This window comes from Myodes glareolus, chromosome 8 (assembly GCF_982192425.1).
Source record: "Myodes glareolus chromosome 8, mMyoGla1.1, whole genome shotgun sequence".
In the NCBI taxonomy this organism is placed as follows: Eukaryota; Metazoa; Chordata; class Mammalia; order Rodentia; family Cricetidae; genus Myodes; species Myodes glareolus.
Window position 1 is genome coordinate 7,875,449 of NC_142033.1, and position 12,577 is coordinate 7,888,025.

Here is a 12,577-nt window from a genome sequence, read left to right on the forward strand (position 1 = left end):
GCTTTGGGCTCTGGGCACTCGTCCCAGCTCCTCAGCTGGGGGTACAGTTGAGTGTACCCAGTCTTCCTTTAACAGTGTCTGTGTAGTACTTGCTTATAGGACAATGTGCATATAAACAACCAACTTTACTTAGGGAACACCCCTGAAAATGACTAGTGCGATGTTCATTTGGGAAAGAATGTGGGCAAATTATGCTTGCTGGCTTTATAGCAGACGTTTGAATAGTAATGATGCAAATATCACATTATAAACGGGAAGTGTAGTGTTATGACAGCTTACAGGACAGAATTCCCTTTAAGCTGTAAAGAACATTTTAAAAAATTTGGCCAATTCATATAGTTACTAAAATACTACTTCTTCTCTTATGGCGGTCCATCCTGTTTCATCCCTTCTCTTTTGAGTCCACACAGTTTTTAAGAATTATTATTATAAAGTTCATTTATCCTAAAATTTTAAGAAAGCCAGTTTATTTATGCACCTTCTATTTTTTCCTTTATCTCTGTCATTTTCAGATAGCCTTAAATTAAAAATGATTGTGGTTATAATTTATTCTGAAATATCAAATAAAATGAAGGAATTCTCTGCTCAGCGTAGGTCTGTGTCTGCATCTTCCCAGAGAGCACCTGTCTTCCCTCAGCAAACCGCCCCCTTTCCTGAGTTTTCTCTGAGTTTTCAGTTTAGGCTTTCGTAGGGAATGGTTATGTTTTCAGAAGTCTGTTAGTGGTGCTTTTCAGCTTTCTTAGTTAATCATATACTTAACCCATTCATACGTGTGAGAACTCGTGGCCGGGTGTGCTCTTTCGGTAAATGCTTCACATTTCAGGCAAAGGGACAGGGCCTCACTAAATGCTTCTCTTATTTACAGGTTTTTGGAAATGCTCCACCAAATACTATGACAGAAAAATTTTCTGACCTTCTGCAGTTCACAACGCAAGTCTCGCGACTAATGGTGACAGAGATTCGGAGGAGAGCATCAAACAAATCAACAGGTATTTACAGAGGCATGTCAGGGGCAGACCTAGGTAGAGGATGGCAGCTCGCTAAACTTGCTGCTGAAATGCAGTAGGGGGCAGTCTGGCTGCATGCACATGGACCTCAGCCACAGCCCCTTTCACCGCAGTCACTGTTGCCTGCTGCACTGCCCTGCGGGGCCACTGACCCCTCCACTGCCACCCTGTCATCACCCTGCATCCTCTACACAAATCCTTAAACCGCGGCATGATGCGCAAGGTCAGTCTGTGATCTGATGTCACGTGTGTACTTGTCTCCATTCCTGGTTCCTTTTCTTTCTTTTGATCAGAATGAGCTGTTAGAGACTGCAGAGTTGACCGTGCTTTTGCTTCTGTTCTTACCGTGTTCCTCCCAGAAGGACAGTCCTTACTCAGTTTGTCTAAATCTCAGCCTGGTTAAGTCACGCTTCCTTGATGAAAAATGCTCATGATTTCTGTAATCAAAACATTTTTTATTCTTTCAAACTATTCTTGTGTTTTTCAGCCTCATGAGTGCTGCGTGTGCATGCGTGCGTGTGTGCGTGTGTGTGTGTGTGTGTGTGTGTGTGTGTGCGCGTGCGTGCATGTTTTACCATAAGCACCTTAAGAACTGTCCTAGTTAGTTGTTTTTTCAGTTTGACCAAGGTACCGTCCTGTGAGATGAGGAGCCTCAGCTGAGAAATGCCCTCACTGTGTGGCACTCCACAAACAGAGTTAAGGCCTTTGGGGCATTTTCTTGATTGCTGATGGATGTGGGAGGCTCTACCCACTGGCCACAGTGCCACCCCTGGGCCTGTGGTCTCGGATGGTATGAGAAAGCAGGTTGAATAAACCAGTGAAAAACATTTCTCCATGGCTTTTGCTTCAGCTGTCTGCCTTGCGTTCCTGCCTGACTCCCCCAGTGATGAGCTATTACCTGGGAGTGCAGGCTAAAATCAGCCCTTGGAGGTGTTGGCCAGTGAGGTCATCCTACAGGAGCCCAGGGCGAGGAGGCAGGGTCAGCTGGGACAGTCTTTTAGCATGGATGGCATCAGCCCTCCTTCCAGCAAAAAGTCTTGGTTTGGGGCAGAACCTGGTTCCGTGAGTTCGGAGTGAGGTTGTCTTGTTGAGTTATACTCTTGGTGACTTGTGTCTTCATCAAAGAAGGATTTCTCGGAAAATTATTCAGACTCTGCTTGAAAGACATGATATCTCTTGGCGTTTTGGAAGCCAGCACCAGGGAAAGGAGGAAGGCTGGGGACCTTCAATGTGTGCACTTCTGCTTCATTCCTGCGTGCTGGTGGGTTTTCCGCTGTGTAGACAGCTGCCTTCTCACTCTGAACTCAGGACTTTTCTAATGTGTGTGCTCATCCCATCGTGAGGGACCTATTCTCACAACCCAGTCTCACCCTGGTTTTTTCCCAGGTGCCCCATCTGTGTGTAGCATCACAGTTGGCTCGGCAGCTCAGACCACAGCAGTGGCACTCAGCAGATAGAGTTAAGCACCATAATCTGAGATGTCTGACTGAACCCGGGTCCATTATGCACATTATACAGTCTTGGAGTTATTAGAATGTCCTTTTTTTCTTTTTTTCAGTTTTTCGAGACAGGGTTTCTCTGTAGCTTTGGTACCTGTCCTGGAACTCACTCTGTATACTAGGCTGGCCTCAAACTTACAGAGATCCACCTGCCTCTCCCTCCTGAGTGCTGGGATTATAGGTGTGTGCCACCACTGCCTGGCAATTATAATGTCTTTAATTAAGGATTAAATCCATGCATGGTCAGTGATACAGTAAGTGGATTAATACTTATATTTAAAACCAAGGTGGCTTTGATTACATTTGCACCTGAAATACGTCTAATGAGAGGGTCAGTAAGCCTATCTGGCCTCATGCCCTCCTGCGCCCAGGGTGGAATCGAACCCCCTTGTAGTGCACACTCTGGATCTAGTTAACTACAGCAGAAGCGAGGGTTTGTTGTGTGAGATCTGTGTGGCTGTAGACAGATGGCGGACAGGGGGAAGTTCTGTCCCGTGTTTGCTGCTGTCATTGCGCTTTCTCTCTTGAGTGACACCCGAGATTAGAAGACAGCCCCGAACTCTGCTCTCACAGGTGCCTGTCGTTGTTCTGTCCTGGGAGCACCTTGACTGTCTGCGGAAGGACACCGGGCTATGTTCTGAAGATTTTATACCCAAGCTAATCTTCTCGATGAGATGACAGATGTCTTAAACAAAGTGTGTCTCACTCTTAATTACAGTAATAGTTATGCAAATATTTTAAGTTTTAATTCTGAAGTATTTATAACCTCAGGGGACATTGCAGGAATGATATGGAGCATCTCAGGATGCCCTTCATTGTTCCCCCACTGTGACATCTTATTATTAAGGGACTTTAAGGTATATGGCTATCATGTTTTGTAAGTCCATCTAATATTGAAATTTAACATTCTTAAACTTTAGAGTTTCTAAGATTTCACGTTTGCGTGTTGCTTCCTCGCTTGTGTGCAGTAATGTCTTCAGTTTATTGCAAATGACTTTGCTGTATGCAAGAGGCCACAGCTAAACGCAATGGTGCCATTCGCAGTGGCACCATGCTAGTGATGGAGAAGCTGGTGATGGTCACAGTTCTCCAACAGCAGTGTTAGTGACTTGTAGTGAAACTCCAATTAGACAACCCAGCCTTTCTTTCCAGACAGAAAATCAGTGTGTGGTGCTGTTCTCCAAGGATTTCAGAACACAGCACCTCAGGTGTGCACACGCGGTAGGTAAAAAGAAGCAAGAACAGAGTCCGTGAAGTCTAATACTGTCTTCCAGCTTAATTTACAAATGGCTTTTTTTTTTTGAGGGCCAGGGCTGTTTAGGACTTTGTTTCTTCATCAATAACATAAATATAATAATACTGCAAGCACAGCTCATGCTGCCACCCTGAAGCACAATTGGAAATGACACGTGCTTTCAGTGGGCTTCCCAGAGGGAATGGGTGGATTTCATGTTTGTCATTAACACATTCCGTGCTCTGGTTGCTCTAGATGTTGACTTTGGAACTCACTTGTAGTTCTCTATGTGTGACAGGAACTGCATCTGTCTAAAGGCTGTGCACATTGTTTGCCTGTTTGACCTAATTTAAGCTCTACTGACTCCATTTTTCCTTTCCTCTTGAAAAAGTTGACACGTCCATCCCATATTGTAGCTCAAGAGATGAGTTAACTAAAATGTGTTTTCATTAAATTTAGGACCCTTAACTCATCATTCAACTTACGTTTGTTAAATCTTATGGAAATTAAAAGATCCTAACACAATGTTTGTGACCAGAAGTAAGGAGTTTGGTTTTGCACTGAGCTACAGCCTCAACCCAGACAAAATGCCTTAAAGATGCCATAAATGAAATATGTTTACATGAGCTGCTTCCTCACTTAAAGAGTGGAGGATCCCTTTGCTTGACTGTAAATGACATTGAAATCGGAAGGTAAAAGTAAACAGTTCTTCCACATTTGTTTATGGTATGAGGATTTAATTCGTGTTGTTGCTGAAGATCTATTATTTTTAATATGTGTGTGGGTGTGTCAGGTGTGTGCATGTGAGTGCAGATGCCTTTGGGGACCGGAAGAAACTAAAGCCCTGGAACTTGAGTCACAGGTTCACAGGTAGTTGTGAGCCATTTGAGGTGGGTGCTGGGAACTGAACTCAAGTCTTCCAAGAGCAGTGTATGCAATTATCCACCAAGCTCTCTCTCCATCCCTGATAATTCATTCTATTAGCAAAGTTTGGGACATCCCTCATATCAGCCAGCCACAAATTGTCTAGACCTTTACGTCTGTTCAGATATATACCACCCAACCACGTACCAGTTGCCCCATATTGTTCATACTTGGGTCTTTCCTGCCTCCTCAAAAAGTGAGTGTTAAAGGTGTTCAAAGGACACATGAAGGGTTCTGCTGACTTTGTTCTTTTGGGTTTTCACTTTTTATTTATTTGGCACATTGACACACAGAGCATGTAGCTGTGTCTGCTAGGACATTGCTTGTTCCTCCGCCCCTTGCCCTTTTAAATAATGAAGAATTAATGTTCACTGTCAGACAGAATATATAAAAAACACACCATTGCCAGGCATGGCAGAGGGGTCGAAGCAGAAGGATAAGGTGAGGCGGGCTAGTCTGGACTGCAGGAGAACACGTCTCAAAAACAAATAAACAAACAAAAAACAGGATCAACAAGATGGCTTGGTTGGTAAGAGCCTAAAGACATACGTTCAGTGCGTGGAGACGGTGGTGGAAGGAGAACCAGCTTCGCAGAGCTGTCCTCTGGCTGCTTGTTCATGCTGTGTAAGCCCTTGCACACGGGCTCCTACACATAGCAATCATAATGACGGAAATAATAATTAAAAAACAAAATAAACTGCATACCCTTTCAAGTATAAACGCTTATCATTGTATAGATAAATGTAAACCAAAAGTATTAATAGTTAAAAATTAAAAGTGCGTTTTTTTGTTTTAGCTTAGCACCCTGTATAGTATCTGGCAGTCTTGAATAGTAATGGAAAAACCTATTTGACCACTTTCTAAGTTAATAGTGAGCATCCCAGATATATTCCCAGTCTGTGCATGTCTCTCGATTTTGGTCCTCTCTTCTAGGAAAATGACAATGCTTTGAGTTTTAAAGTTGATTTAGTTCTTTAGAAATCTTTTTTTTTCTCCTCTGTAAGTAATATAGGAGACATAAATCAAATCTTTCCATAACCAGTGTTGTTATCAGGTATTATGTCAATGTATTAGGCCGCTAGATGCGATCAGTATGAAAGTACAAGTCATTTCCTAAAGCTGCTGCAGATGAGACTGGAGATGCACAGTCTCAAATCAAAGTTGCCCGATTCTGAAGACGACTGGTCTGCTCTGGCCAAGAATTTCAGCTGCCTGGAAGCATGTCTACCTTGTGTCTGTTTAATTGCTCTCAGGGGAAGAGGTGTATGGTTTCTCGCTCGTGTCAGTTGGCTCCTTTGTAGCCTTGCAAGTAACAGTTTCTGTTTATACCTGAGCTCTCAGACTGTGGTTGCTAAACTACATTGAGTGATAGTTTTTCTTTTTTGATTTCTTTTCTTTTCTGTGTAATAAGAATGGCACAAATTTGGGAGCTTCAAACAACACTCCCACGTCACTCCCCTTTCCTAAATGTTACAGAATCTCTGCTGTCCACAGTAAGTTGGATCTTGGTGATACCCTGACATCTTTCCTGTGCTCTGATCTGGCTACCTCCTCGGCAGGATCCTTACTGATTGCACACTCAGGGTCAGTGACCAGGATCACATGTGGACATGGCTTAGCACGGAATCTGTCCCTGTGGTTCTTGTTCTCTGGAGAGGGCCAGGGACTGTAACTTAACAAGCATAGGAATATGGTCACTGGGCCACCAATAGCATCTCACATGTTAGGTTCCTCTGGGCTACTGTGCATTTCCTAGGGCTTGTTCTTCAGATATTGCTCTGTTGTTTGTTTTTCTGTTTGTTTGTTTGTTTTTGTTTTTTGTTGTTGTTTTGTTTGATTTTTTTTCCTTTTTTGGACAAGTACTCTCAGTCTCTTGTTGGCCTGGATCTCACCGTAGGCTGGGCTGGCTAGTGAGCCCCAAGAATCTGCCTGTCTCTGCTTCCCCAGTCCTGATATTGCAAGCCCAGCTGTTATTCTTTTTAACTCTTTGGCAGTCTTTTGCTTTACGTATGAAGTTTAATGCTTCCCCTTCCTACTTCCCTCTCTTCCCCGTCTTCTCTCACTGAGACCCCCCTCCGGCAAGCCCTCTCCTGCTTTCTTGCCTACCATTTCTGACTTGCTGAATTGAACAAGGATCCTTGCTTGAACATAGGCAGGTGTTGTTTTCTAGTGAATGGGCTGTGCCTGTGTTAGTGAAGAAAATGACACACTTATTCGAGCCCTCATCGTAGTCCCCAGGTTGAAGGCCCCAGTCTTATACAGGCCTTGTACAGGGGATTGCAGCTGCGTTAGTTAAGTTCACGAGCCCAGCCCATGTCCAGAGGACAGCTTCACACACTCTCTTTGCTTCTTCGCGTGGCTTCTGGAAGGCCCACTCGGGCCCTCATGCTTACGTAAGTGACTGACCAGCAGAACCCTCCAGCTCACTCGCTCTCCCTCTCTCTTTAGTATTTCTCCTTATTTTTCACAGACTGGACAGCTTGGGTTTAAATGTGAGTTTACTACTGGCAAATTACTTATCTATTCCATATTTAAAATTTTTACCGGAGAGGCTTATTGGTAGGAAATAACTCATCCAGTTGTGTGAAAACTGAGTAAGCTAAAACATGGGCATTGTGAACACCGCTGATACCGTTCAGACCCAGTAAAAGCAATGATTTAATGTTTTCTGTTAAAATATGCCTTCAAGGGCAAGTGCATGAAGATGAAATGTGTTCAGCACAGCGTCATATATAAAATTTGAGCTGAGCTATCTAAGCCGGCATGTGTGACTGTGTTACACTGAAGAACAGTGAACCTCAGCGGCCAAGTTCTAGTCAGCTTCCTGCTTCCCCATGAAGTGCACCAGGTACACTCTGGTGTCTTGCCCAGCTCATCAGGAGTCCCTGGGAACTTCTGGCAGTTTTTATTCATGCCAGATCTTAAAATTGGCAAACCGCTGATAAAATTAAGTGGATGTCTAGAGATTTCTCCATTTTCATTGCTCTCTTAAAATTTATTTATTATGATGTATTATGCATGTGCCCATAGTACACAGGTAGACATTAGGGGACAACTTGCGAGGGTCATTTATCTCCTTCCTCAGGGTGAATCTTGCTGATTGAATTCGGGTCATCACGTTTATCAACAGGCACCTTTAGCTGCTGAGCCTTCCTGCCAGTCCCATTTTCACTAGTCCAAAGTCATAATCATCTAAATTGACTTTTAGATATTCTTCTAACTCTCCCATTCTGTGGAGGATGCTCGTATATCTTACTGTTTCTTCGTCCCCAGGCGAGCCTGTCAGGTAGCCCTGTGGGTGTGGGTGTAATGACACAGGCAGTGTCTTTTGTCTTCTCATCACCATTTTTCCTGGACTCACGGTGTCACACACCGTCTTAAAGTCGCCTTTTCTGCTTTATTCCCTCTTACACCGTCAGCTACAGCCCTCAGATTGCCTTCCCTCATAATTGTATATGGACACACACACAAATATTCATGAACAGACTGCATTTTATTTTTTTTCATAGATTACAAAATAATGCTATTATAAAATGTGTGCTTAGGAAACAATGCTTTCCCTGATATGTTTTATGGGTTGTTTAAGTTTATAAGGGATTTCCCCCTGCTTACTGGCTTCCCTTTGGTTTTATAGAGGCTGCAAGTCGGGCCATCGTCCAGTTCTTGGAGATCAATCAGAGTGAAGAAGCCAGTAGAGGCTGGATGCTGCTGACAACCATCAACCTGCTGGCATCCTCTGGTCAGGTGAGCGCGCAGTGATGGTGTTGGTAAAGGAACCCTGCAGTGTACCGTCTTGGGATTTCAATGCTGCAGTAATCATTTCTGTCCTGCACATTCTGCTTCCGTGCTTCTCATGACAGCAGTGTTTCCATCTACGTCACGTTACAACACATATAAATATACCATTATGGAGCATCGTAGGCAACAAGATGGACCACTGGTGGCCGAGGGAGCTAGCCAGCAGTGGGCATACCCAACATGTGTGTGACTCACATTAGAAAAATTCTGACTTTGAACATGCACTCATATAATATCTTCAGCTAATAAAAAAAGACACAGAATATTTATGAGTATTTCTGATTTTTATAAGAAGTAAGGAAGGCTAACATCTTGAGTTTCAGAAGGATGTGTTTTTACCTGATTATCTGACCTGAGGCATGTCGAATGTACTCATGAGTGAGACATTTGGACACCTTAGTTTTGTATTTGACATCTTGGGATGTGAAGGGTTTTTTGGTTTTCTAAATCTGGAGTATAATTAGAGGGAAAAACCAATGTTCAGTATCTGTTGTCTAAACTCAGTGAACTTAGAAAACCCCAACGTTCTTAACAATGACACTTACTAAAGTCACCGCAGAAACAGTGAGTACCTTTATCAACTGCAGTCTTAAAGTGCTCACCGGCCTGAGCACTTGGTGCTTGGACTTTTCCTCGGAACATCCCGTGTTCTCTGCAGCTTCCTGGTTTGTCTGCCCTCACTGAAGATGCTTAGAGAACCTGCCACACCAACTTATCCTGATTTTCAAAACTTACTGTTTACATTTCAACCTAGAAAGTGTTGCATCTCAGACATCCCCTGAGTCCTGGGTCACAGGGGCAGCCAGTGACCATAAATAACAACCTTCAGGTAGTGCTCAGATAGACCACCATGTCAGTGTCTGTGGCTGCCCTGAGGACTAGCAGAATTCCCAATTCCTTCTGTCATTAACTATAGCTGTAAACGCCTCTATACCACAGTACCCAGATTTGATTTAAAGTATAGTATCCTTATATGCTATTTAAATATTAACGTTGAAATGAAATAATTGTTATCAATACTTCCTATGTGTTGTTTTAATTGAAATATTTCTGAAAGTTACTAATACTTTTTATAAATGCTAAATTAAGATCTCCTTATGGTAAGAGGGCTGCCCTAGCGGGTAACACCTAACACGACAAAAAAAAAAAAAAAAATCACTGGATGGAGATGAACTTAGACTCCATGAATGCATAGCTAGCTTTTCAACTAAGAAAAGAGCCTGACATGGTAGTCTACAGCTATGATCAGGAGGCTGAGGCAGGAAGTTGAAAAAATGTGAGGCCAGCCTAGGCTAGCCTGTGAGTTAGGGGGCAGCCTGGGCTACACCATGAAACCAAGTCTCAAAAAAAAAAAAAAAGAAAAGAAACAGCCAGTGGAGCCTCAGTCACTTCAAACGATGACAAATGCAGTACAGTTTGGATGCCAAGTTGTGCCTCAAACCCGCCGGTAATAAGATGAGAATGGGAAACCATATTGCTTTGCATAATGGGAAGAGAAAGCTAGTGAGAATTTGACTGGAAAATGATGCATTTAAAAAGCAAATTGCGCATTATGCCTTGAGCTGCTGTTTTTGTTTGAGAGCCGTTTTCTGCTGGCACCAATGTGATAGCAAGATGACTGTAGTCCTGACTCAACATATAAGAGGCAGATAAAACATAGCATAAAATACGGTGATGAGCCACGTGTCGCTCCTCGACAGTAGAAGTGCCCTGAACATTGTGAGGCTGAGGGTTAGAGGAAAGAATGGGATTTGAGAAATTTGGAGAAATGACAAAGACTTGAACGAAGGCTAGCTACGTGGTGGCATGTGGCGCTGAGAAGCCGCAAGCCAAAGCCAAGGAGGCAGCGTGTCTGCAGGGAATGGTGATATCTATGCAGAAGTGGGCCAGACCTTTAAAGCCTTGTTCTCGAAACTCCCCCTCCTCTCCATCTCCCCCCCCCCCCCCGGAATATATCTGATCGTTTCATCTCGTGTTGGCTTTCTGCATTGGTTTCCCTGTTCCCTTGTCTCTGGCTGCCTCTGCTAGTTTATGATCTGTGCTGCTACAGGCTAATGATCTGAATTCAGTTTCTGTTCTTGTTTGTTGGTAATATTTCATTGGGTATCTGCCACCAGTTAAAAAGAAAAGAGTCAAGCTAGAGTGTGAGGTCATTCTCGTGGATTATTGAGCATGCACCCTCGCCTCGATTGCTGTCTTTGTGAGGACCATGCAGTGTTGAATCTGAGGTGTAAATGACATACCCTATGAAGCTTTTGTTTGTAGACCACTAATGAGAAAGTCATCTTTATTGTGGCTTTCCGGCATCTGCCATTTGGGACTCTGTAGTTCTTCAGATATGTGCTCTCACATCCCAAGTGTCTTCAAGTGGTGTTTCCCCAACTTATTTAGTTATTTGTAATTATCTGTTTCATTTCAGACACTGTTGATTTTTCCCGTTCATATTGGGTTGCATGTATTGCTATGATCACTGAGGGTTTAGATCAGAGTAACTTAGGGGTCTTTCATTGGTTATAGTCCTAATCATATGATCCTTTGAAAGGGAGGGATTCCTAGTCCTGGTCTGCAGCTTTCCATGGGTTGTCTCACATGCCCTAGTCCAGTGGTTCTCGGCCTTCCTAATGCTCTGCCCCTTTAATACAGTTCCTCATGCTGTGGTGACCACCCTCCCTCCATCATGATTAATAAAAACTCAGAGACAGAAATTGGGGTTCAACCTGAAGACCAGAAAAGCAAAGCAACCAGCCACTGGGTCTTACTTCGACCTCAGTCTGGATCGCAAGACTGAGGAATCAGAATGAGACTGTGTGAGAGCTGTCTCCTCCTGTCTTACAGTTTCTCTCTAAGGCTGGGATTAAGGGTGTGCACCACTACTGCCCAGTTTCTGTGGCAAAGTAGTATGGCTACTAGGATTAAAGGTGTCTGTAAGACTGACCAGTGAGGCTGCTTTACTCTCTGATCTTCAGGCAAACTTTATTAAAATACAAATAAAATGCCACTACACCACCACCACCGCAAAATTATTTTCTTTGCTACTTCATTACAGTAACATTGCTACTGTCATGAACCATAATTTAAATATTCTTGTTTTCTAATGGTCTTAGGCGACCCCTCTGAAAAGGGTCATTCAACCTCCCAAGGAGTCGTGAGCCGTATGTTGAGGACCTCTGCCCTAGATACTCAATAAATATGTCTGATGAGAAAGTAAATAAGCGAATTGAAGATATTGCCAGTCCCTACTATAGTCTAGCTTTCTGCCCCACTGCACCGTGGACTTTTTGATAATTATACCATACTTCTTAGCAACACTGAAATGATCCCTAAAAGACTGTCAATAATTTCGTTTGTAAATCTCTGAAAATGATACACGCCATGTGTGTCTCTTAGATGTCCTTCCTACCCAAGACCATCCCAACGAAATAGAGATACGTGTGGTAGTAAAACAGATGTCAGTACACTATTTAGTGGCCAGTGAGTCTATTTACTGATTGATTCATTTATTTCTTCGGTATTGGGATTGGACTCAGAGCCTCTTGTCTTCAAGGAAAGAATTCTATCCCTAAGGTTTTCTCCCCCCCTTGTTCTAGTTTTTCTTTTGAGACAGACTCTGATTAAGTTGACTAGCCTGGCCTCAAGGTTACCTTGTTGTCCAGATAAACTCTGACCTTGGGATCCTCCTGTCTCCACCTCCTCAGTAGCTAGCATTGCAGCCTATGCCACCAAACTTAACTGTTAGTGTCTGTTGTATTTTAGCTGCCATCTTTATCCTTCATTTGTGGGAGAGACAGAGAGGAGAGCGAGAAGAGGCCCAGAGATTAAATAGTTATACCATTTGTGGTAATTGTGTGTTTTTCTTAAACTCCTAAAGTTTATGTTCTGCGAAACAAACTGCTTAATAAATAAATAGGATATTTAATAAGTAACTTACTTCACTGCTAGCAAACTACTCTTATCATTTGATTAGAGCAGATTTGCCCAAATGGCAAATTGGCTGTTTTTCAGTTTGAAGTCGGTGTTTAAATCTTCCCTGCATTCAGGAATGAGCTTGGTTCGTATATGGCGCCCCAATCCGTCTTTGTGGCGACATTAGCTGTCCCAGCTCCAATTACTCCATC

At 43.2% G+C, this 12,577-nt stretch overlaps 1 protein-coding gene across 5 annotated transcripts in view; it reads left to right on the plus strand.

The window, feature by feature from the left end:
• Wdfy3 (WD repeat and FYVE domain containing 3) overlaps positions 1 to 12,577 on the plus strand; it is a 242,562-nt gene that overhangs the window by 102,463 nt on the left and 127,522 nt on the right. For all 5 annotated transcript variants that reach the window (XM_087908832.1, XM_087908830.1, XM_087908829.1 and 2 more), the window contains 2 exons: positions 866 to 989; positions 8,299 to 8,408. In XM_087908832.1, coding sequence (XP_087764958.1) covers positions 866 to 989; positions 8,299 to 8,408 — 234 coding nt within the window. The remainder of the gene's footprint in view (positions 1 to 865; positions 990 to 8,298; positions 8,409 to 12,577) is intronic.